The sequence below is a fragment of the Molossus molossus genome, unplaced genomic scaffold (assembly GCF_014108415.1).
Source record: "Molossus molossus isolate mMolMol1 unplaced genomic scaffold, mMolMol1.p scaffold_m16_p_22, whole genome shotgun sequence".
NCBI classification, from domain to species: Eukaryota; Metazoa; Chordata; class Mammalia; order Chiroptera; family Molossidae; genus Molossus; species Molossus molossus.
The window spans coordinates 33,096,523-33,123,151 of NW_023425358.1; the positions used below are offsets into that span (position 1 = coordinate 33,096,523).

A 26,629-nucleotide genomic window follows, 5' to 3' on the forward strand; every position below is an offset into this window, starting at 1 on the left:
GCTATCTACCCACCGTAGGGAAGGGGTGTGGTTGTGAACAAGGTGACATAAACACAGGGACGACATATCTCTGTGGCAGCATTCCCTTGGGTTACTGAGACACAGGAAGAATTACTCAAAAAGTGAAGAGTAGCACTGTTTTTAATGAGTTTTAGTCCAGAATACAAAATAAGGTAATAGCTGTGGCCTCAATGTTGGTACAACTGTAAACAATGACTTTGCCTTCCCCCATAAAGGCAAGTTACAAATGTGCATCAGACGGACGGGATGAGACACTTCAGTGTTTTTTAACAAGCACCCTGCAGAGGGTACCACTGTTGCAGTTTCAAAGGCTTTCCATATCTACTTCACCCCACACCCACCTGATAGGATTTCAAATTCTGGGACTTTTTTGACCCAAGAGATTTTGTAGGAGAATTTCTCTTTTGAGACTTTTAGAATACAAGGGTCATTTTTCTTGGTTTTGTTGTTGATCTTGTTGAACTTTCTGCCACTGGATGAGTAAGGACACCAACATGGTTCTTTAGGAGTTCTTCTGAGGAACTTTGACTGTGACCTGTAAGAGGAGTACAGAGCAGCTGTTAAATCTTCCTGCTGACCTGTAGGCAGGCACCTTCAGCTGGGTGCTACCCAAGTATGAACAGAGGGCTTCCCTTACTTCTAACATCTGAATGGCCATCTGGCCAATCCTAGGAACCACTAGGGCTGTGTTCTGAATGAGATCACATGCTACCTTCCCTTAACCCCTCCACTTGAGATTGTCATGGGATGGGGGCAGAGAGTCCTACTAGCATCTAGAGGGTAGAGGTCAGGGATGCTTCTCAACAATCCTACACTGCACAGGTCAGCCCCTCAACAAAGAATTAACCAACTTCAAGTGTCAGCAGTGCCGAGGTTGAGAGACCCTAACCTAGATCTGTATTTTCCTCCAAAAGAATCAAAGGGAACAAAGAATGTGCTGAAGCCTGCAGGTTTCTCAGTGTGTTAAATGGGAAGATTCCAGATTCCGATGGCTTTGAGGTTGAATCCCAGCTTTATCCCCTACTGTGCAAGTACTTCACCTCTGCATGCCTTGTCTCCTCATCTGTAAAATGGGATAACAGCATCTACTTCATGAGGTTGCTGTGAGAATTAAATGAGGTGACATATGCAAGAAAACCTGGCACCGACTCTGGCACAACATAAACACTCAGTAAAAATGAGTTTGAAAGACATTTTCTCACCGGTCCCCCTTGCAAACTTGATTTCTCTCCTGAAAAATCCCTATTTTTGTTAGTTTCATCACTTGAGTTCCAAAGCTCAAACTAACAGGAATCTTTATTGATAGCACTAAGCACAATGCCTGGTACAGGGTGGGTATCGGGCTGATGAATCAAGTCCTCCCACTTCTTTCTTCAAAACCTTTCTCCTCTTTTCCCCAATGCCTCAGTTCCGCAGGTCTCCATTGTCACATTCGGATTACATTCGGATTCCTCCATGAGTCACCTCAATGCAGGCCTCCTTTTGGGCTCTGTCCCCGCCCTCCAGTTCACCTGGAGATACTGTGACTCCTTGGCTCAGTCCTAGCCATCCTATCCCCTCCCTCCCCACCTAAATAACCTCATCCTTAACTGTTGTCTTGATGAACAGTTACAAGCCAATGACACCTCAATATCAACTTCCAATCTGGGTCTAGCCTCTTGTATAGATGGGGAAATTGCTCATAAGCAGACAAATATCTCAGTATCTGTGTATATACACTTTTTTAATTGGACTCATACTGCATATATTAGTTGGTGTCCTGCTTTTTTACTTTAAAAGATGAGCATTTTCCATATCAAATATTCTACAAAAATATTTTAATGGCTAGTTAGTACTCCATGATTTGGGTGTTCCATAATTTACTGAATATTTGTTACGTCTGATTTTTCCCTTACAGAGAGATAATGCTGTGGTAGACATATGTGGAAATGAGGCTTTTCTTGTCTTTCTGAAGTTCTTCAGCTAAATTCCTATCACTGAAATTGCAAAATCTAAATGGGTGTGGATGTGGGTCTATTTATGGCCCTTGACACGCTAATGCCTTGTAACTTGACTTGTCAGACGTTCCTCGCTGCTTCTGCCCACTGGGATCTTGCCTTCTCTCAGGTCCTGTAGAAATGGGCAAACAACAAAGCCCAGCAAGACTGCAGGCAGAGTGGCATCGAGTTCTCGTTCTTCCTCACAGGCCAGACAGACCGGGTCTTTACCCTGTGTTGTAGCTTTTCTGGCTTAAAACAAGAAACTAGTAATACATGCCGATGGACTGTCAGGACGGAGAGGGCTGAGAAGGTGCCCGTACTCACAGTTTTCACTTCAGTGTAGGCCTGCAGACCATACTCTCCCAGCTCCCGGCCATTCCCGGACATCTTGTAGCCGCCAAACGGCGACTGGGCCCCAAACACGTCATAGCAGTTGACCCTGTAATTTGAAACGAGATTTCAGAAGTAACTCTTCAACCCTGGCCGTTGTTACTCAGTGGTTAGGCATCATCCTGTGCACTAAATCGTTGCTGGTTCGATTCCAGGTCAGGGCACAGGCCCGGGCTGCAAGCTCGATCCCCAGTGTGGGGCATGCAGGAGCAGCCGATTGATGTTTCCCTCTCACATCGATGTTTGTTTCTCCCTCTCTAAAAATCTATCTATCTATCTATCTATCTATCTATCTATCTATCTATCTATCTTCTTTTAAAGAAGTAACTCTTCAGGGATAATGTGTCATACCCCTCAGACCTCCTATGTTGCTCTAAAATTTTATTGAGAAAAAAATGGATGGGAAGAACCAGTGATAACCGCCCTGTAGGAGCTGAAAGCAAGCTACATGACATGAAGCCGTACGTCATCTTTGTCCTTCACGGTGAGGTCACAGACGGATGTCAATAACAGGGAGCACCACATGACGGCATTTCATTTTAATAACTCATTTTTGCTAATTAGGTGCTAAGGTTTTTGGGGGTTTATTTTTGAAATTTTTAAAAATTATTAAATGTTAATTGAATTTAAAACTCACCATTTTTAAGGTGTTCAGTGTTTTATAGCATATTTATAATGTTGTCCAAACCATCACCCACTGAGTAATTCCAGAATATTTCTATCACCCCAAAAGAAACCCTGTATCCTATAAGTGGTCACTCCCCATCCCCCCTGGCAGCCACTAATCTACTTTCTGCCTCTATGGATTTGCCTCTTCTGGACATTTCCTGTAAGTGGAATCATACAGTATGTGGCCTTTTGTGTCTGGCTTCTTTCGCTTAGTCTCGTGTTGTCAAGATTCGTCCATGTCGTAGCAGGTGTCAGTGCTTCTTTCCCGTTTATGGCCAAAGACATTTCATTGATGGAGAGACCACGTTATGCTTGTCTGTCCATCAGCTGATGGACTTGGATGTTGTTTCCACCTTTTGGCTACTGTGACTAATCTGCTATGGACTGCAGGCACACCTTTCTGCACGGATGTACATTTCCATTTCTCTGGGATATATGCCTAGAAGTGGAATTGCTGGGTCCCATAGTAATTCTATGCTTAACTTATTGAGGAACTGCCAGACTGTTTTCCATAATGGATGCAACATTTTACATTCCCACCAGCAATGTGCAAGGGTTCCAATTTCTTCACATCCTCACCAACACTTGGTATTTTCTGGATTTTAAAATTACACCCATTGTGCCCGGCTGGTGTGGTTCAGTGGTTGAGCACTGACCCATGCACCAAGAGGTCGCCGGTTCAATTCCTAGTCAGGGCACATGCCTAGGTTGTGAGCCAAGTCCCCAGTGTAGGGCATGCAGGAGGCGGCCCATCGATTTTCTCTCTCATCGATGTTTCTATCTCTCTCTTCCTCTCTCTCTCTAAAAAAAAATCAATAAAGAAAAAGAATTGTTTTCATTACAGCCATCATAATGACACTGTGAAGGGCCCTTAGGTCTGGTCTCACGCCCTTGTTATAAAGCCCGGTCATCCCTCTGCTTGCCCAAGAACAGCTGCACAGATGTGTACCAGAGGGAAGTGTAATCTGGGTGGGGGGCAGGGAAGCTCTCATCTGTCTATTATACCACACACACCTTGAGCCAGGAGCAACTGAGCCCACTACCCCAAATTCTGGGATGTGAACACTGGATTCTGGAAGACCCTGGCTTTGAGGATCCCTGCCAGGGTGGGAGGGGCTGCTGGGAGGCCCTTACCACACAGTGCCAGCCCGGAGTGCCTGGGACAGATAATTGGCTTTGTCCAAGTCCTTTGTGAAGACAGCTGCAGCCAGTCCATACTTGGAATTATTAGCTCTCCCAATGACTTCTTCTATGGTCTTGAACTTCAGGATCTGCATCACTGGCCCAAAGATCTGGGGTGAGAGAGCAGAATGGGAGGACCTGGCAGACATGGAGCCACCGGCTCTGCAGCTCTCAATGCTGAGATGATTCCAGATGTGGGAACAAGCCCCAGGCATGGCCTACAGTTCAGGGGGAGACGGCCACTCCCAAGCTCACTGAAGCACGAAAGGAAGGAAGCTAATGGGGGTCAGTGACCTTCTGTGTGCCGCATGCTTTACACACCACCTTATTTCTGAACAATGCTTCAATGTTTGCATTACTGGCATGTTACACATAGATTTAGTGTCAAAAAATTTAAGTAGATCATTCGGCAAGGCACACACTAGATGCTGAAGAAACAACTGTGAACAAAACACAGTCTCCGCTCTCAAGACATTCCAGGGTTACCTTGGACTTTCCCTGCTCTGTCCCTGGAATGAGCCGTTTCAAGGAATCCTGGTTCCTTTGATGGAGAACGGGATTTAAAAACCAAGATGTGGCAGCTAAGTGCGCTTGTTGCTGTTGGGGTGTGGCTGCACCGGAGGGACTGTAAGTGGTCGAAGTGTAATCAGGTGACTAGAAAGTAACCATTATAAGCAATGTCATGAGTGGTGGCAGCCCAGGGGAGCTACCTGGTCTGACTGAGGGGTGAGGAGGGGGGCATCTGGGAAGGCCTCACAGAAGCGACAATCGAGCTGGGACACAGGAGCAGAAATGGGCCAAACCAGAGTGGGGGGTGAGGAGCAGGGAGGGAAGCAGAGCTCCTGGCACAGGCACACCCAGGGCCTCTTCTCAGGAAATCAGGAAAGCAGGACTTCCCAAAGACATGGCTGATTCCAGACCGAGGTCGGAGAAAACTGCCAGGAGCTCCTCATGGTCCGAGCAGTGACCATGAGCTGGGATCATGCGCTTCGGGCACCAGCAACGCACCCCCCGCCCCACGACAACCACCATCACCACCTTCCAGAAAATTGACATTTGAAATTTCATTAAAAGACATCAAAGTATTCATGAGGGGAAAAAAGGCAGAAGAACTCTGTTGGGCTTTTCTACCCTGATTAATATTATTTTACTTTCAATTATACACGATAGGGCTTAATCGAGCTGGTAGCAGCAAAGGCAGAGAATGTATTTTGGATATCCCTGGCTCTCCAGGGTCTGCAGAGAGCCTAACACATAGTAGGTGCTCAATAAATATTCGTGAAATGAATGAATGAATGAGACAGCTGCTGCCTGGTGTTCATAATGAGTGCCAAGGGGAAGAACACCAAAAGAGAAGCTTGCCATGTGGGAAGTGAGCCCTTTGTCTAGTCCAACGTTCTGTGTATATGAAAACCACAAGAAAGGCTGGCCAATGTCATTACTTGATTCAGGGCTTGCAGGGACCAGAACACAGTGGGCCTGTAGGCGGTGCCAGGGAATGTCATTCCCCCTGACAGTGCGTAGCCATGAGAGGCTGAAGAAAAGAGTGACGAGATTAGATGTGAATTGTAAATAGCTTATTCCAGGCATAGAGTCAGGATATGGCCTAGAGCCAGGGTATGGCCCAAAGCCAGCTGTTGGGTCAGTGTCAAGACTGAACTGTCCACTTTTAAGGACATTTCTGAGCTCTGGCCCCATGCTAACCTCTTCCTTTGCGATGGTCATGCTATCTTGCACATCTCCGAACACAGTGGGCTGGATGAAGTAGCCACGGTCAGCAGCCACCCCTCCACCACACAGCAGCTTCGCCCCCTCCTCCTTCCCAGATTTGATATAGCCAAGGATCTTCTTAAACTGAGTTTCGTCCACCTGTGGGAGAAGGAGCCCAGAGTTACCAGACCTCGCCTAGCTTCAGGCTTAGAACCACACTTGCAAGGATACAACTGGGAAATGGGCCAACGTCATGAAAAAGCAAGGCTCAGAGAGGAAATACAAATGGCTAATAAATATAAGAGAAAAGATCAGCCCCGCCAGTGTGACTCAGTTAGTTGAGTGTTGACCCATGCACCAAGAGGCCACCCGTTCGATTCCCAGTCAGGACACATGCCCAGGTTGTGGGTCTGACCCCAGTCAGGGCATGCAGGAGGCGGCCAATTGATGTTTCTCTCACTCTCTTTCTTTCTCTCGCTCTAAAAAAAAAATCAATAAAGAAAAAAATAAAAATAAAAAAAGGAAAAAAGTTCAAACAACTCATTAGCCTTCAAAGAAATGCACAGCAAACCTATTGTTTTATTTTTCAACTATGAAATTACTAAAAATTTTAAATAGTGAGGAAATACATTGATGACAAAGGTATATTGTACACACTGTAATATGCATACATTGTTAGAAGAACTAATATATTCTATGTCATTTATATCTGTTTTTTTTTTTAATCTTTATTGTTGAATGTAGAATGTATCACAGATGTTCCACATTTTTTCCCCCATTAATCCCCTCCTCCCCACTCCCGCCCCCTCCCGCCTTTTCCCACACTATTGTCTGTGTCCATTGGTTATGCACATAAGTTCTTTGGTTTATTTTTTCCCACCTCCCCAACCCCTTACCCTTTGAGGTTTGTCAGTCTAGCAATGAATTTGTACTTCTTAATCCCTTCACCTTTTTCACCCATTCCCCCAACCCCCCTCCCATCTGGCAACCAAGAAAATGTTCTCTGTATTTATGAGAATGTTTCTGTTCTACCTGTTCATTTTGTTTGTAGATTCCTATATCTCAATTTTTTAAAAGCTAGTATAAGCTAGTATAGCTCTTTTGGCAAGTAGTTTATTAATATTCATCAAAAATTAAATGCTCATACCCTTTGACCCAGCTATTTAACTTCTAGGAATTTATTGTACATATGACAAAGGGATCTGAACAAAGATATTCACTTTGTAAAAGCAAAAAACAGAAACAATTCTAAGTATACATTAGTAGACGGGCAGGTTAATATAACTATGGTAAATCCATATATTGTGTTGGCATTAATAGATCTGGGAGCTGACTGACACAGGAAGAAAGCCTAAGATATTCTGTAAAGAGGGGGGACAGCTTGTGGAATAATATATATTATATAACCCTACTTTTGTTCCAACAAACCTAACTGTGTGCGTGTGGTTACCTATGGGGAATGGACATGGAGGGGAGCAAGGGGGGAGAGTCTCACGTTTTACTTCAAATACTTTTTTAGTACATTTTTATACAAATTTGTATTACCTTAATAAATAGCCACAAACCACGAAGAAAAACAAGACAGGAAAAGATATGTTGAGATTCATAGCAGCACAAAGGGAATTTTTAGTGAAACTATTCTGTATGATAGTGTAAAGGTGGACACGTCTTTTTGTTGTTGTTACGGTCCTGGCCGGTTTGGCTCAGCGGTTAGAGCGTTGGCCTGTGGTCCAGAGAGGCCCGGGGTTGTTTCCCGCTAAGGGCACGTACCTTGGTTGCGGTTTGTCCCAGGCCCCGGTTGGGGTCGTGTGGGTGGCAACCAGTCGATGTGCCTCTCTCACATTGATGTTTCTCTCTCTCTCTCTTCCTCCCTTTCTCCTTCCCTCCCTATCTCAAGATAAAAATGCAAAAATGTCCTTGGGTGAAGATAAAAAAAATTTTTTTAATATTATTATTATTATTATTATTATGTATCAGTGTGGGCTCATCAGTTGTAACAGATGTGCCACATTAATGATGTTAATAATAGGGGAAACTAGCAGGGTGAAGGAGAATTTGGGGGTATATGGGAACTCTATAATTTCTGCTTATTTTTCTGTAAACTAAACTTAAAATAATAAAAAGCTTATTGATTTAAATAAAAACTGTTCCTAGGCCCCCCTGGAGCCCGAGGAGTGGACCCCATAGCCCAGACACCCTCAGGAGGATGAAGCCCGCGGAGGGGGGAGGGCACAGCCCCGAAAGTAGGCTCAAGGCCGTGTGGGCAGGGATTTGTGGGACCTGGGCGCATCCCTGGCCCTGTGGACTCTGGTCCCTGGGAGGGACGGCCGAAGGGGCCAGTGCAGGGCCCTGTGGAGAGTGAGCCTGGGCGGGGTGGGTCTAAGGACAGGGCGGGGGAAGGGCCAGGCCACGAGAGGAAATGCAGACAGACACCCTATTTCTTTTTCTTATCATTATCATTGACCAGAGTTTCGCTGACTAAAACAAACACATGCTCCTGGTTTAAACAAAAATTTTTTTAAATCAAACAGCTCAGAAGTGTATAAAGTGAAATAAAGTCCCTCCCCTCTTCAGGTCATGGCTCTTCACCCCACTCCCCAGAGAGAACCGTGGTTAACAGATCCGCACGTAGCCTTCACTTTTATGAGTGAAGGTCTAGGATCAAGGTCTAGGATCAAGCATTCCTTTCTGCACAAACAATTCTCAGTATTTGTTAATATTTCCATCATTAATTCCCACTCCACAGATACCCTGTGAGTTATAAAGGGCAGGTGTTATGGATGAGAGAACGGCAGCCCAGAGAGGGTGTGTGGCTTCTCAGGGACACACAGCTGGTACATGGCAGAGCCGAGACTTGAAGCCATGCTTGCCTGACTCTGCGTCCAAGGCCCTTTCTCCTCCTCCATGCTGGTTCCAGACACCCAGACCCAGCTGCGGCTGCGGGCTTACCTGTGGTCCCTGCTCAGTCTGGCTGTCAAAAGGGTTCCCAACCACCCGAGACTTGGCCCGGGTGACACTCCGCTCCACAAACTCGGCGTAAACATCCTCCTGCACAAAGGTCCGAGAGCCTGCACAGCAGCACTGGCCCTGGTTGAAGAACAGGGCGAAGTGGGCCTGCTCCACGGCCCAGTCCACTGGGGAGGCAGGAAGATGACCGTTAGGAGAGAAGGACGACCCTGGCCCAGGGGCTGCCTACCTGCTTCACCCACTCACGCCACCAGCAGCACCGAGCTGCCAGGCCATGTGCCAGCACCCACGGGACCAGATCTCTCCCTTCTGTGAGTGTGGACACCAAGCGGCAGACAGACACGATCAGTAATGGCTACAACCCACAGTGGCAACGGAGACGAAGGCGACTAGGGGACCTGTGGCGGTCAGGGGAGGGGGAGGGCAAAGCAGGGAGCACCTCAGCAGGACCAGGAAAAGGGCTGTGATGGAAGGAACGTGGTCTGGTCTCAGAGAAAGCAGCTCGGCCTGGCTGGATTACAGGGAGCAAAGAGCAGAGAAGCAGGGAGAGGCAGGGTCACACTGGATGCGGGCCCTTCGTCCTGAGACCTGGGCCAGAGGTCCGTCCCGCGGGATGATCAGGACTGTCGGAGTGAGGGGCCGCAGCTCGGACAGCTAGTGGCTGCCTTCAAGGCCAGACCTCCTCCCCTGAACACTTACTATCAGCATCGGACATGATGATGTTGGGGCTCTTTCCCCCCAGCTCCAGGGTCACCCTCTTGAGGTTACTGCTCCCCGCAGCAACCTGGATTAGGTGGCCCACCTGTAGGGAAGCAGAAACAGAGACAAGCTCTCAGTGGGGGGAGAAAGAACCAAACACTCTCACAGACACAGAACAGAGGGCCCCACAACTCACAGGAGAAGCTGGACGACAAGAGACCTGGAGAATTTCACCAAATCGGGCCACTCACTCACTGTCGCCGCCCCTCCCAAGCTCTCGAGATGACAATAAGGACACAAGCAGAGTGGTTGCTGTGTGGCTTCTACGTACTGAGCGCCACCTACACACCAGCACCGTGCTAAGTGCTTTGCGCCCCTTACTTTCAGTCCTCACGATGGCCTCAGAGGTAAGGGCGGCCCTCTCCTTGGCTTACAAGTGGGGAAGCTGCATCCCAGACTGCATCTTACTCAAAGCCACACAGCTGGCTAATGGGAATCGGAATCCACACTGCGGCAGCCCGAGGCCAGCAGCAGTTCAGACTCGCTATCCTGCCTCCTTCCCCATGTTTGGGGTGCAGTCCCCTGCACACAGCACACTCTATGGGGTACTTCTCACCTCCATGTTCTTGGAGCCTGGCACAAAGCCGTCCCTGTACTTATCTGGTGAATGAACACATGTATCCCGGTCAGGAAACCATCCTTTCTGTGAGATTCTCAACATCCCCTCAAAGCATCAATTTAGGTGGTGACTAAGCAAAGAAAGAACCTGGACAGTGTTATCTTGGCCACTGTTCCACCAGACCCCTCTCACTGAGGACACGCTGAATGTGCGAAGGTATCTATCTCAAGGGGAGCTGTCTGAAGCTCACACTCATTACACTATTCCCAGTGCCCTCCCTGAAGTCTCGCAGGGAAGTCTTCCAAGAACATAGGAATAAGAAAAAGCTACCTCTTTAGGAAGAACTGTGTCCCTGCTGTCACGATTACGTTTAAGGAAATCAGCAGGCATCTTTACTCATCTTTGTCTCTGCGGGGCCTGGCTTACAGCAGCAGAGTAATACCCCTCACTCACTCATTCACTTACTCTCGGCCAGACCTCTGCTGAACACGCCATGAGCTTTACTCACTCCAGTCCTGGGAGGCGGGTGCAGTTATTAACCCCATTTTACAGATGGGAAAATGGAAGCTTCAGGAAGCCAAGTGACTTGCCCAAGTTCGCACAGATAGTGAATGATGCTGAAACAGACTCCAAAGCCCGTCCTCTCCCCGCTGCACCATACATCCTGTTTCTGTGCAGATACTGCCATCCTCATTTTAAAGACCGTGAACAGGGCCCCGAGGACATTCAGTGAATCACCCCGTGTCAGTGGCAGGACTGGAATCTGAACTCCTGACTTTCTGATGCCCACACTCTTTAACCTCCAGGGCAGTGCTGGTCAAGGAGCCTGAGAGGGCCGAGGTGCTAACTTGGGCAGGCAGTGAGCTCTGGGCTTATGAAGTCGAGAGTCCTGCCTGTTTATTCCACATGGGATACAACCCATAAAGGGCTCAACCTGCACAGTCACTCCTGGCACACTCTCTCGAGCTACTCAGAGGCTGTCCTCGGGTGGACCCCACGCTGCACCCCCAAGTTAATCTCGAATGATCATCTGTTTACGATAGTGAGGGCTTGAGCCAAACACCCAGAAAGCTTGAGGTCCCGGGGTGCCTCACCTCGGTGGAGCCTGTGAAGGCCACTTTGTCCACATCCTTGTGGGAGGCGATGGCAGCTCCAGCCGTGGGGCCAAACCCAGGAATAATGTTGACCACGCCGGGGGGAAAGCCAGCCTGTGTGCAAACAGCCAGGAGACAGGGCATCATCTCCCACCAGAGGGCCTGGACAGAGGAACGCATCCCTTCCCAGAGAGGCTAAGGCAGTGTATCCCAGACGGCTGGGCAAAAGCAGTCATGGGGTGCCACTCAGGGACTGTAAACGGGACAGCGAGGAACATGTGTCACGGAGTTCCCTGTGGCTGTTGTCCCTCCCCCATGGTATTCACTTAGACCAATTTAATTATCCAAATGGGTCTTACAGTGAAGCCCAAGGTAAACAGGGAAGATGGGGCCTCTTTGGCTGAAGTGTGGTGATAGGAGGTGCTTAGCCCCTGCTCTACAAACCCCCTCACTTTGGGCCCCTGTGGCCCCTCCTCAGAACTCCTTTAGCCCAAGCTTGTACAAGAGCACTCAGAGGTAAAGATGGACAGCCACCCACCTCCTTTATCAAGTTGGCCACGTACAGGGCGGTGAGTGGAGTCTGCTCAGCCACCTTCATCACCACCACATTTCCAGTCGCCAAGGCCGGGCCCAGCTTCCATGCTTGCATCAGGAGCGGGAAGTTCCACTGTCATCACAAGTCACTCCTGAGATCCACGCCACAGAGGCCGCCCCAGAGAGCAGGCGCCGCGGCGGCTCCCCTGAACGCCCACCCAGCTCAGTCGCAGGGTTGAGACATGGCCAGGCAGGTGGTGGATGACATCATAGTCACGCTCACGAGTGCTTTTTCTGTACAAAGCACCACACCAAGCCACCCCATTCCATCTCCCACTCCCCTTCCACCCTAAGACAAGTTCTGCGTTCCCTTCCACTCTGCAGACAAGGAAACAGGCTCAGGGGTCAGTGACTTGCCCAAGGCCACAGAATTCACGAATGGCAGGGCTGGGACCTGAACCCACGTTGGCTTTGTCCACGCTCCCAGTCATGAGCCTGCGGGAGACCCCTGCACCTCAAGGCGCTCCTGAGCAACCTGCATGCATGTGTTCAAGGCGAACACTCACCGGGATGATCTGCCCACACACACCCACAGGCTCGTGGCGGGTGTAACTGAAGAAGTCCCCGTCGATGGGGATGGTTTTCCCATGGTACTTGTCAGCCCAGCCAGCATAATAACTTAAAAAAAAAAAAAAAAAAAGTCCAAACTTAATCAGTGACTGTCAGGGACCCCTATAAACTGTGGCAGAAAGAAAAGACTCAAACTATCTGGGAGTCTCTGATCATTGCCCTTGCTCTTGGCTTGTTCCCAGAATGACTTAACGGTTAAGGCCACAATGATCCATTCTAGGGCACGAACCTCTGAGTCTCAGAATCACCCGGGATGCTCAGAAAAACACCAAATTCCAAGAGCCCTCTTCCGACTTATTCTATCTGGCTCTCTGCGTGGATGCCCAGGAATCAGTATTTGAAATAAACATTCATATTTATTGAATGGTGACTGCTGTACCAGCGCAGGACAGCACCTGACAACCACGGATGGACCTGGCACAAACGTGCAAACCCATCTGATAGCTGGCACTTGCCGTGTGCAGAGCACTGTGCTAAGACCGAGTGAGCAGTCACCAGAAAAACAAGTCCTTGACGAGGCCCCAAACCTCAGAGAGCTTCTTACCTAGACACACAGGGACATGCGTGACTGGCAAGTTAGAGATGAGGAGAAATAAACAGCATGTTTTTATAATATGTGACAGTTAAGTTTTCAGGAAAGCAGGAAAAATCAAAGCTGAAACATGTAAGATAAGAGAAAGAGGGCTGAAATGAATGTCTGGCAAGGTTAGCCCGAGGCCTTGAATTGGGTTTGAACATGGGTTTGTGACCCTGGGGAGAAAAACAGCCGGGGAGTTGCCTATCTATCCAAGTCAAGGCACTGCTGTTCCCTTCCTCCCAGGTCTTATCCCATTGTGTTTGGCCTCAGAATCATTACTCTGCACGAAAAGAGCCACTGCTAAAACTCAGGGGGGCCTGGGCCCCTGCCCAAGATTCACCAGGCTGCTCTCTCCGGGGCATCCTGAGAGCGAGGTTCTTGAATTTGGCATTGTTGACAGGTGGGGCTGGATGACTCTTTGTGGTGGGGAGCTTTCTGGTGCATCGTAGGATATTTAACAGCATCCCTGGCCTCTATACACTAAATGTCTGTAGCACCCCTTCCCACCCAGTTGTGCCAACCAAAAATGTCTCCAGGCATTGCCCACTGTCTCCCAGGTGGCATAACTGCCCCGGTTGAGACCCCATTATTTGCCCAACCCCAACTTTTCTGGTCCTGCTTCTTTTTTCTCCATCTCTGTTCGCATGGTCATGGGGAGCAGCCATTATTTGCACAGTGGTCTCCACCCAGACCTCGGCTGGTCAGACTCAAGGCGAGCCACTCAGGGCCCCTCCTCCAGGAGTCTGGCTCTGGGACGAAGAGGCTGCCACTTAGTCTGGCTGGCAACACGGACAGAAGCAAGCCCGGGTGTGGGCAGCCAGGTGCCAACATGCAGTCTGGCCTGAAGGAGGTTGGTGGTCGTCCAGACAAGAAAGAAATGAGGGGGCAGGCGGGCAGCAGCGAGACTCTGGCCTTCTGGACTTCAGGGTCCTGACTCGGTGCCGCCCACATTAGACTGAGTCTCTTACTGACAGCTCTGACAAAGCTCTCATTCCTCCTCTGTATTTCTTGTCACTAAAATGTTTGTGTGACACAAAGCTAGCAAGAGGAGGGAAATACTAAAGATTAGAGCAGAGATAGATGAAATGGAGAATAGAAATACAACAGAAAGAATCAACAAAACCAAAATTTGGTTCTTTTTTTTTTTCTTCTTCTTTATTGATTTTTAGGCAGAGAGGAAGGGAGAAGGAGAGAAAGACAGAAACATCGATGAGAGAGAACATCAACTGGCTGCCTCCTGCATGCCCCGCACTGGGGATCACGCCCACAATCTGGGCATGACCAGAAACTGAACCGGCGACCTCTGGGTGCAGGGGTTGATGCTCAACCACTGAACCACACCGGCTGGGCCAAAATTTGGTTCTTTGAAAACATTCACAATATTAACAAACCTTGAGCTAGACTATGGAAAAAAGGGAGACAACACAAATAACTAAAATCAGAAATGACATTATGATCGATCTCACAGAGATAAAAAGGATTATAAAAGAATTCTACGGCCCTGGCCCGTTTGGCTCAGCCCATAGACCACAGTGTCTTGGGTTTGATTCTCGGTCAGGAACACGTAACTCAGTTGCAGGTTTGATCCCCGGCCCTGGTCAGGGGTCATGCGGGAGGCAGTCAATCGATGTGTTCCTCTCACATCGATCTTTCTCTCTTTCTCTCTCTCTCCCCCTCTGTCCCACTCTCTCTAAAAATCAATTAAAAAATATCCTCATGTGAGGATTAACACAACAATAAAATAGAATACTTTGAATAATTGATGCCAACAAATCAGATAACCTAAATGATATGGACAAATCCCACTAAAACCGAAATGACCAAAACTAACTCAAGAAGCAAGAGAAACATTGGTGACTAGATTACAATTTCGGTATTGGGGGATTTTCCCATGAGATGGAGTCTAGTAGAACCTGTTTCTCCAAGTCTTGCGATCTGTTTACATTATCCTGTTTCTCCCTCCCCAGCAGTACTCCCTCCTCCTTGCTACGGCCAGAACAAGGACCAGGAACCCTGAGCCCTACCGGAGACATTTGAGGACCATGCCCAGATCCACCAGGTAGGAGATGACGTAGGGCTTGCCGTTGTCCAGGGTCTCCAAGGCCTGAGAAAAGAGAACAAGGTCAGCACAGAGATGCTGGCGCGGGGATGACACAAAGCACACGAGCCACAGCAGCGCAGAGGCTCAGCGCAGCCTGAGGAGGCGTGTGGCCGGCTGCCTTGCGCCACTGAACGTCCCCCGGCCTTTCTGGGCCAGTGCTCCTCCCCCTGCAAAGGCAGGGACAATGAGGAGGGGGATGGGAGGAGCGATGCACCAACTTCTCATGCAATCATTTCACAAACACATCTCTGTGAGTTTCTGTTCTAGGCCAGATCCAGGCGCTGGGAATACAGAGACAAACAAGGAGCTTCCAGAGCAAAGAGCCAGTGAAGAAAGACACTGAATCATCAGTGACATGGGCTAAGAGTGCTAGGAAGGAGAAGGCCAGGCGGCCCAATCCAGTCTGAAAAGTTCTAACCTGAAGGACATATAGGAGGTGACTAGGCAAAGAGGGAAGGTACAAATAGCGATGAAGGGAAGAGCACCCCAGGCAGAGGGAACAGCACATGCAAAGGCCCTGATGCTCAAAGAAGCTTGGTGGTCAAGAAGCTGAGGACAGGAAGGTGAGCTGAGCTGTGTGTGAGGGCCATGGTCCAGCAGGACTTTATCCTAAGGATACAGGATGCCATGGAAGACTTAAGAGTGGAGCTCCATGGTCTAATTTGCCTTCTAGAAGGCTCACTCTAGCTATGTGCAGAATGGATTGGGGAGAGGAAAGGGTACTGCCTCCTGGTTTCTTCTGCCTCTGGCAGCCAGGGAGAAGGCCCAGGAGAGGGGTCCATCCCTGGGGGTTTCTCTCCTGGGAAGGCTCCCCTCTCCCTAGGCTCCTCCTTTCTTAGCCAAACCCACTGCATCAAACGAGAGACTCCTCTGGTGGGTACAGGGGCATATCCCAAAGGTATCCAGCCTATGCCATTCTGACCAGTTGTCAGCAGTGTGGCCCCTTCCTGGCCATCTAAGGCATGTTCTGAACCCATTTTCCACGTGGATGAGAGGGAAGGGGGCGGAGAACTCACTGCCAGGTAGGTTCGGTCCCGCTCGATCAGATCGGCCAGGCGGTTCAGCAGCCGGCCCCTGTCGGAGGCATCCATGCGGCGCCAGGGTGAGCCCAGCTGGAAGGCAGCCTGGGCAGCCTCTACTGCCCTGTCCACGTCTGCCTGGAAAACACCAGCACGGCAGCTCAGGCCTTCTCAGCGAGCCCACCTCCAACTACTGCCCCCCAGTCCACGCCCTGCAGAACCCTGTCCCCAGCCCCGAAGGGCTCCGCCTGGCGAGCTGCAGACCCCTTTCCAGGCGCCTCGGAGGGACTTAGGACCCGGTGGTCTCCATTTCTGTATTTGCACTTCAAAATCCCCCAACCGGTTTTGGAGGGAGAGGCACTGCAGGGTCAGTGTTTAGAATTTGACCATTTCCCCCCTTCCTAAGAAAGCAAGCTCCATGAACATAACCAGTCCTCCTCAGACAACTGGCAGCATCCAAGACACACGGGTTCACCCAGCCCCTCTCCTTGGGGAAGCAGTAAACCCAGCCCAGGTAACCCAGCCAGCATATTCCATGCAGGGAGATGTGTATCAGGAGGCGGGAGCACGGTTTTCATAATCACATTCACCATCTGGCTCCCTCTACCCCAGAAGAGTGTTCACATTTGCTTTTAGCAAAGGGAGCAAGGTCTTAACCATGAGTGTAGGAGACTGTCTTAAAGTAGAGGGCAGGAGGCATTCCTGAATAATTTTTAATGCCCTTTTTCTATTTAAAAAAATATACATATTTTTTATTAAAAGTCTAATTTAAAAATTTTTAAATTATTACTACGTATTATTACTCGTAGTTTAATTACTACGAGAATATACTACCAGTATAATGCAAACAGAAAATACTACCAACAGCAGAGCTAGATCTCAGAGAACCAACTTCTACTCAACAGGATTTCTGTCCAGCGGTGCACTGCCCTCCAGGTCTGGAAAGGGGAGACTGGGTTAGATGTTCTCAAGTTCACGCCCACAACAGTATGAATTAGAGAATTCGGGTACAGTCTAGCACCTTTGTCTGCAAGGAAGAGTTTCTGCTGATTCCTTTACTCAACATTTTAGTTGGCATTGTTTAGTTATGAAAGGAATACACACACGGTAACGTTTCAATCATACGAAAACACATGAAGTAAAAAATTAAATTGTCCTTGCCTGCCCCTACCCCACTCAGCCCTTCCCCGAGGTAAGTCACTGGTCTCTCACCTTGTCCCCTTCAGCTACTTGACAGATGACTTCCCCAGTGGATGGATTGACGGTGGGGAAGGTCTTCTTGCTGACAGCATCACACCACTCGTTGTTTATAAAGATCTAGAATGAGAAGGCAGAAAGTTCTCAGGACCAGTCCTTAGCCCGAAACTGACAACCAGCGATATTAAAAAAAATATCAGAAGGAACAAATATGAATCAGCTTCAGAGCGACGTGACCTCGAGGTTTAAAGCACAGGCCTCCGCGATAATCCGAGCTGGAGTGCCCACTCTGCCAACTGACCTCGGGTAAGTCATCTGACCTTTCAGTGCCTTGGTTTCTTTGATCTGAAAAATGAGGTTAGCCTCCTGCCTTCTCAGCTATCCAATCGACTGCGGTGTAACATCACCTCAAAATGTGGTGGCTTAAGTTGACTCATTATCTCACAGTTGTGTCCGTGGACTGGGCTCGCTCACGTGGTGCAAAGCGAGGGTGCCTGGGGCTCGACATGCAAAATGGCTTCACTCGCATCTGGCACCACACGGCTGCTTGGTCTTGTGGTGGACTGTGTGACTGTACGGTGGACTCAGGCTAGTCACCTCTTCTTGCATGACAGCTGGCTCGCCCAGAAAGAATGTTCCAAGAGGCCCGGGCAGAAGCTGGAAGGCTTCTTAAGATCTAGCTTCAGAAGTCATACGGCCTCATTTCTGACACCAAATTCCACTGGTTGAAGTGAGTCAGGGGCCAGTCCAGGTTCATGGAGGGGAGAGAGCCTCCCCCTCTCCTTGGGAGAAGCCGCCAAGAATCACCACCTTCTTTCCTTGAACACACTAGTGCACAGTGTTGTGGTGAGAACCGAGGTAGGTCATTCTTCCGTCTTCTCAGCAAATACTTAGTGAACACTGTGATGAGCCGCGCACAGGTCTAGGGCTGAGGACACAGTGGGAACCAAACGCAACGAGGACCTTTCTCTCACGGAGCTGGCATTCTGGTGGGCACAGAAAATGAAGCGGCGTTCAAATGCACGGGGCAGCCTCACACTGCCATGGCGAGAGCAGAGGAGGAAACCAGGATTCAGGGAGAGTACGAAATGCACGGGGCGGGAGATGGAGAACTTTAGCTGGGATGACGGGAGGGCCCCTGAGGGGCAGCCATTTGGCTTGAGCCCTGACGGATAGAAAGGGGCTGCCAAGCAAAACCAAGTGCTCAGTTCAATCCAGGGCCACGCTTTTAGGGCCAGCGGGACCCAGGGAGGGCTGGCCTGGTTCCGTGTTCAAGGGCAGGAGTCGAGACCAGAATCTGGATGAATCCGGACACTTCCTCCCACTGTGTCACATGGGGCAAGGCACCTCACCGCCCACGTCTTTGGGATCACTATGGTACCCCTCCTAAAGGGGCACGGGACAGTCCCCAGCGCTGCAGCAAACCTCTGGGGGAGTACGTGCGCAATACTGTGACAGTGACGGTGGCGGCAGGAGGAGCCAGTCAGGGAAGGGCCTACCAGTCACTTCCCCAGGCTCAAACCTGGTATTTCGGCGCAATCCCTACTATCATCACTGGGGAATCCACATCTGGCAGGAGAATGTGGGGAAACAGCATCAGATTCTCTGGAAATATGTTTGCATGGTTTCAGACTCGTTGGTTGGTCATTAGTCTGAAGGCGAACGGCACCTTTGTTTCTTCCTGGAGGAGAGGCAGGAGGGCTGGGAAGTGGGCAACGGGCAGTTTCCAGTGGGGGAACAGGTGTGGCAGGAAGAGTTCGGGCCCGAAGTGAGACAGACCGGAGTTCAGGTTGGACTTGGCCATGCCCTGGGGGAGCCCTGCACCCCTGTTCTCCTCTCTGAGAACCAGCCTCCTCCCCCCGGGGCCCGTGGAGGAGAGGGAATCTCACCCGAGGAGCAGGGCTGACGCCTGGCACAGGCCCTGCCACCACTGGCTGAGCGTGAGCTCCCTGTGCCATCCTGAGTGCTTCGGGGTTTCGGGGTTTGCGGCCTCACACCCACTCTTCACAGAAGCCACTGAGGCGAGGGCAGGACGCACAGCCTGGCTGGTCGTGCGCTGTCCCGTCCTTACGCTTCACTTGCTGCCCCCTGCAGGCTTGACTAGGGGTTTTTATTGTGGGTGCTGTAAAGAGCACCAGCCTCTAAGCCAGACAGCCCTGGGTGAAACCCCAGCTCTACCCCCATGACCTTGGGCCCCTCACTTCAATCCAGGTGGTCCATCATTCCCTGGAGAGTAACATGTCTGGGGGCTGGAGTGAGGAGTAAATGCAACAGGGAGCATTAAATTCCGAAGCCAGGGCCCCACTCACAGCGGGTCTCACCCTGCACTGACATTACTCTAGATCCTGTGGCTTTTCTCAGGCATAGGTTCCTAGGAGCATGGGCCAGGCAAGTCTGTGTAGCTCTTTCTGGGCTGTTCCCTGCAGGGCAGCCTATTAAATTTGTCTGTCCTGACAGTTTTGTTATTTTGCAAAGACCAGGAAGGATGAAGCAGAGAGGTGGGCCAGTCTGGCTAAATTCCCACCGTCCTCACCCCTTCTTCCCTAGGCAGGGCGACGCCGCCCCCTGACCTTAGACTGAGATCCCTGCAGAGACCACTCACTGGCATGGACATGCCTTCCAGAGCCCTGACGTTTGCTGGCTCAGCCCTCCCTCCTAACTGATAAGACAACCCTGGGTTTGCAGGGACCTGGGATCTTCTGTTCAGAATTCCTATTTCCCGTCTCCTAGAGTCAGACTCCAGTGGACGTCCTCTCCTCCCCGGGGAGGGGGCTGGGAAGGACGGTTCTGGAACTGAGCCCCTGTGGAAGTTCTGCTTCCGGGGAGAAGTTTCCCAGTGACTTCTCTCAAATAAGCCCAAGGGCAGAGTCCAAGCCAATCGCATCCTAACCTCCTGCCAGAACCCAGAGCTTGACTTACATAACACGCTCAACTCGGTCACGCTGGGACGGGGCAGCTACCAGCTCACTTCCGCATTGTAGTTTCCAGAAGCAGAGTGACACCCAGCCACCTCAGGATGTGACGCTCTGAATCGGGACTACTGGCCCAACTCACACAGCTTTTCCATGAGAATGCTGTATTTTCTATGTATTTTCGCTAACCTCACCTCATTTTGTAGATGTCGGATTCGCCCACCCACACAGTCAGCATTTCACTGAGTGCCAGGCACTGGGGCACAGCCCGTCCCGCCTCCTTGAGCAACCACCCTGGGCAGGAAAGAGCCCCCCAGCAAACCAACAAAGTGAGAAGCAGAAACAAACAGGCAGGAGTGAGGAACAGACCACAGGGTCAGAGGGCACCAGAGGGGGCCTGAGGGAGAGCTTGGGGACAGGAGGAACCAGAAGGGCCCAGCGGCCGCAGGAGGGGCAGACGGCCACTGGTGCTGGGGCACCGGCGGGAAGGGCAGACGTGGGGAGTGTCCATCCTGAGTGGGGATCACGGACTTCTATTTCGTACCTCGCTTTTCTCGGTACGTTTATCTTGGACACTACTCCACAGGCAGATCGCTGCATCATTCTACAGCGCTCCCCGGCCGAGTTAACCACTTCCACAGATGTGCTTTCGGGACAAGTTCTCACTATCCCGGCTCTGCTGCTGCAGCAGACTTCCTTTGGCCGGCATCTCTGCAAACTTGGGCCAGATTGTAGCATAAAAAGGAGAGTTGCTGGGTTGGAAAATAACATGATCCCCGGCTGCCTTGGGCATCTTGTTCTCCAGACCCCAGTGCATCAGGAATTGCGAACAGAAACTTGGAAATGGGAGGGCTGGCTCAGAAGCTAGGGTAGGGACACGAGCTAGAGGCAGGACTGCAGGACCCTGACAGAGTGCCATTCCCGTGCCACCTCCGCCCCATGGCACTGGACGGGCATTATCTGCCCAAGGTTCAGTAGCCCCAGGGTAAGGAGGCAGGACACGGTGCGGGAAGATTTTAGTTTAAGCTTTGATGCATGAAAGAATTAGGGATCTATATCCCAAGGATGTGTTGTTTCCCTCCAAGAGTGAGTGAGCAAATGCTGTGGTTTTCTATCCTGGGGTGACTCTTGCTGTCATTTGCTTTTGCAGTAGCAGTTAGGTGGCTTCTGTTCAACAGAAGGCAGATGCTATCTTTTTATTATTATTATTGATTTTAGAGAGAGGGGAAGGGAGAGGGAGAGAAAGACAGAAACATCAATGAGAGAGAACATCAACTGGCCGCCTCTACATGCCCCCCACTGGGGATTTGGCCCACAACCTGGGCATGTGCCCTGACCAGGAATCAAACCGGTGACCTCTTGGTGCATGGGTCAACACTCAACCACTGAGCCACACCAGCTGGGCCAGATGCTATCTTTTGAGTTACAAGATCCCGAGGAGAAAAGTTCAAGAAAAACTTGGCATGCCACGTACATTCACACTTTCCCACACAATCATCTAGGACTTGTGGGTTAGTCTGGGATTAAACCCAAGAGCAGCCACCTCACCTAGACGTGCTGAACATTCTGGCATCTGGCCCTAGCCTGCTCCTCCAGTGCACCAGGGCCTTTCGTCCTGCATTTCCAGGTCATCAGCACTTCCAAGACAGGAGGGCTGGTTCTACCGTGCACTGATGGCCAGCCAGGCACCACGTCTGTCTGCTGATGCACCTATGGGCTTATAGTTTGACAACCTCCATCCTGCTGCAGTCTCTTCCCTTGGCCAGTCTCAGCACTGCGTGTCCCCACATTCCCGTTCACATTGACTCCTAACCTCTTTGCAAAAAGGCCCTTTTGAGTGGAGATATCCGTTTCCTCATTCCTTACTACTGGAACACAAACTAAACATGGTTCTATAAATGGCAACCACTCACGCCCTCAGTAAATAGTTACTGAACAGTAATCATCCTCTAATCTCGGTGCTAGGAGTACAAATGTGAGCACAAGCTTGGCTCATCCCTCCCAATTTCAAATATTCCACTCCCTTGTCCCTTAAATATGTACATCCTCGTCTGACCATAAGGCCTGGTCACGAGGCAGCACATGGCTAAGGCGTGCATGCTGGAGTTGGACAGAGTGAAGTTTGAACCCTGGTTTCATACTTGCTACTCACTGTGAACGTGACCTCCCCGAGCCTTGGTCCCCTCATCTGTAAGATGGGACAGCAATAACACCTGGCTCACAGAGGTGCTAGTAGACTGCAAGGTGGAAATGTAGGTACAGGTCTCAGGACAGGGCCTGATAGATCATAAATGATCAAAACTCACTGGATCAGAGGTACCTGCACATGACCATGACACACATGACTGAGGATGCATTAACTACTGTACTCAGAAAGGTCATGTAGAGAGATCCTTTCTTTTTTTTTCCTTTATTGATTTTAGAGAGAGAAGAAGGGAGAGGGAGAGAGAGAGATTGAAACATCGATGAGAGAGAACACCGACTGGCCACCTCCTGCATGCTCCCCACTGGAGATTTGGCCCACAACCTGGGCGTGTGCCCTGACCAGGAATAGAACTGGCGACCTCTTGGTGCATGGGTTGACGCTCAACCGCTGAGCCACTCCGGCTGGGCAGAGATCCTTTCTTAATTCCCTTTTGTCAGTTCTCGTTAGTTCCTGAGGGATGTGGTCAAGAGGCTAAGCATACAGACACTAATTTAATTCACCCCAGAATCCCAGTCAGCACCCACACAATGTCACCATTATCTTGAAAGCTCAGCAGCCTCACTGTTACCCCCGCTGTTATTTAAAGCTGCAGTAAATACGGAGGCGCCAGCAGCCATGAGCCAGGCAGTTGCTAAGGGCTGTGCGAAGATGACCCCATTTCTTCCTCACAGCAACCCTATGACGTAGGCGAGGCTTCCCATCATCCTACAGATGCGTAACTGAGGTACAGAGTTAAGTAACTGTACCGCCCTCCATAACCCCCTTTCCTGCCTTATTTTTCTCCATAATACTGATTGCCTTGCGCCATACTATGCATCTCACTCACTTGTCTGTCTCTAAGCTTCCATGGTACAAGCTTCCACGGGCAAGGATTCTGGTCTGTTTTGTTCATTGGAGCTGGGGTGCTGAGGAACTGGATGATGAATGAATGAACCTGCCCAGGTTGATGGTAGCGAGCAGCAGGCCATCTGAGTTCAGCGTGTGACACAGTGTCTAACAACATTCTCATCTTCGTCACTGCATCTACCAGCATAAATAGGTGATGCTTAAGGTGAAAGGGATAGCCACTCCCTATCTGGGGGGATGACTTTGCTGAAACCACAGTCCCGTGGGTTTTCTGGAGCTGTCTTTCCAAAGTTACATTGACAGAGGTGTGTCCCTGACCATCATCGGCAAGCCCCACAGTCTCTCCTGGTGAGTGGAGAAAGGAGAACTCATCCTGAAATCTTTCTAACCCAGACAAGAAGTTTGCCTCTCCCTGCAGCCCCACCCAGGCCAAGTAGAGTTGAGAGAACTCCAGGAAGGTGGCCCAAATCACCCCACTCAGCCTCCTTTGAGAAAGAGGTGAGAAAGAGACCTTCTGCTTGTGCAAGGTGGAAGGGCTGGTTCTCCAAGAAATGCACGCCCACCAGTCCATGCCCTGCAGAAACCTGTCCCGAACAGTCCTTCCCAGCCCCGAAGGGCTCCGCCTGGTGAGCTTCAGACTCCCCTTTCCAGGGACTGAGGACCCTGGTGGTCTCCATTTCTGTATTTTCACTTCAAAATCCCCCAACCAGTTTTGGAAGAAAAGGCAAGACCTGACAAGCTTAACTTGCAACTTCCCCTCCCCCAAATACAAAACCCCCCAAGGGCCCTCAGCAAGAAAATCCAGCTCCTGCAGAAGCAGCTTCAAAGCCTATCGAAATATCTCCTTTTGGTGGAAACTCCAGACTTGTACCCAGAGCCCTTGGTAAGAGGCTGGAAAGTTTAGGATTAGGCCTTGGCATTCTTTTTTTTTTTTGGTACGTGCTCCTAGCAGGAACCGAACCCGGGACTCTGGTCCGCAGGCTGATGCTCCAACCGCTGAGCCAAACTGGCCAGGGCATGCCTTGGCATTCTTGCCAGCAGATTCACAATAACCAAACAATGAAAATAGCCTAAGGAGCTTTAAGAGGAGCCACGTGGAGCACGAGCACCACTGAGAGACGGCAATCCTTGGGAAGAATACAGCACCCACTGAGAGATAACGTAGACAGATACATTGTCCAATGAGACGGCTTCAGAGCAGCAAGTGCCAGACGCTCATTTATATATATAAAAAAAATCTGGTGCACCCTCACTCCCCCACTGTCTCACAAATGCAGAGAAAATGTCCGCCAGATCACACCCGTTTCCTAACAGTGCTCTTGCGGAATGCCTTGGGGTGTGTGGGGGGTTCACAGTACTTCTATGTTCTTATACAGTGAGCACACGTTACTTTTCTGATCTCAAAAAAATCAGATTTAAAGAAGCCACAGGGAGAATTCACTCTGCTCCCCCAACTTACATTCTCAACTTACATTCCCGGACCAAATGTGGAGAACAGGACTCATGCTGTTCACACCAGCCCTGTGGGTACCCGTGGACCTTTTCTCACCTGCCTGTGTGCACACAGGAGGAAGATCTCCATGAGACCCTGTGGCCACAAAGGCTCGGGCTGAGGCCGCTCCCTCAAGGATATTTCTGCTCGATCTTCGGATGTTCAAGTCTTTCAAGCATTAACTTCTTACACAGCCTACCAAATACAAAACGTTTTCTGGCTCGTGTTATATAAAGGACATTTTGTATGTATTCTCTCAAAACATACCTAACAACACGTGGATGTGCCTTTGCCCATCACCTGTGTGCAGATTTGCAGCGAAACTGCGCCAGACAGCAGGTCTGCTATTGAAAGTCGTCGCGGGGGCCCGGCTCTCCAGCACCCCAAGTCAGCAATGACCCCTTTATTCCCGCCCATAGTTGCACCAATAGTACCACAGAATAGTCTGCTTAGGGGCTTCCTCTTGGGAATCTAGATGAGAACCCCAACTTCGCCACTGACTTCAGTCTTTAGGCAAAGTGACTACCCCTCTTTGTAACTGAGTCTCTTCATCTGTAAAATGGAGATCACCACAGTACCTGCCTCAAAATGCTGTTGTAAGGACTAAACAGCAAAACAGGTAAATGCTTAGAATGGTTCCACGTACGAGGTTGTGCAGGGGACTGGAAGCTGTTCTTTCTGTGAGTGCCTGCAGGAGTGTGTGAGGCCCTGTGCAGACCGTGGGCGTCACCCCAGCCCCCTTCCGGCTTTACAGAAGAACCCGAAGCTCAGAGAAGACCAGCAACCACACTTGTTGCACACACACAACGAACTCTTTCATAACCGATTTCCTTCTCTGCGAATTCCAGCACTTGACCCAAACTCAAAGCTCAAAGTCCTGTTTGAACAAGAAATCGGCCACTGGGAATCAGTGTTATCCTGGAAGACTCCTCCTTGGTTCGGTCCAAGAAAGCCAGCTCCTTGGAAGGTGGGCACAGCTGGGGACCTGCGCCAGGAGGGGAAGGTCCCCCACCCTCTCCCAACTCCCTGCAGTGAGAGCAGCCGGCAGCGCCCAGTGGCCTTGGTCTCTGCCTTGGCAAGCTAATGAACCTTGGCTGAAAAGGACCCCTCTTCTGCTTGTGTTTCCTTCTGAAATCTGAACAGGAACATGAGTCGAGAGTAAGGGATTTGCAAAGACGTCCTCTGAGTGGGTTACGATGAAGGCTCTACGCAGCAGACACGGAGGACTGAGGCCCGAAAACCAAGGACGTTAGGGGAGAGAGCGGGCGTTGGAAAACGGGCGGCGGTCGGACGAAAACCAATGCACGCCCGAAGTCACAGCTGGAGTACGGGACAGGGGCTGCCAGAGGCGGCGAAGGAGCCGAAATGACCGCGGGAAGGGAAGGTGTGCACAAAGACCAACCGCGTTGCTGTGGGTAAACTGATGCCCAAAGAGGCCTAAGGCCTGCACCCGGCGGACGAGAGAACAAGGCGCAGGCGGTGCGGGGCCGGGCCTCACCTGGTTGTAGAAGACTTCGGGCTGCTGGTTGGGGGCCGGCACGGCCTGGGTGGACAGGAGGCGGCGGCCCAGGCGGGGCCCAAGGCCGGCGGCGAGAGCTGCAGCGCGCCACATGCTGCGGCCGGAGACGGTGCGGGGCGGCGGTCCCAGGGGCTCACTGCGTCCCAGCCTCCCACAACCTCTCCCCGCCCCTGGCGCAGTCGCCAATGGGCAGGCGCAGAGCCGGGGTAAGGGGGAGGCTGGGGCTGGGGGTGGATGGCGCGCTCGCTGCCTCCCGCACTTCCCGG

The 26,629-nt window shown here is 50.6% G+C and overlaps 1 protein-coding gene across 1 annotated transcript; it reads right to left on the reverse strand.

The window, feature by feature from the left end:
• Nucleotides 1-123: 123 nt before the first annotated feature.
• ALDH2 (aldehyde dehydrogenase 2 family member) lies at nt 124-26,629 on the reverse strand. The gene is made up of 13 exons (XM_036277322.1): nt 26,343-26,629; nt 17,404-17,508; nt 16,189-16,329; nt 15,096-15,175; nt 12,431-12,542; nt 11,869-11,997; nt 11,331-11,444; nt 9,618-9,720; nt 8,901-9,085; nt 5,946-6,110; nt 4,194-4,351; nt 2,325-2,439; nt 124-556 (listed from the first exon to the last, which is right to left on the reverse strand). Exons 1-13 carry the CDS (start codon nt 26,454-26,456, stop codon nt 524-526), a joined length of 1,554 nt encoding a protein of 517 aa, XP_036133215.1. The 5' UTR covers nt 26,457-26,629; the 3' UTR covers nt 124-523.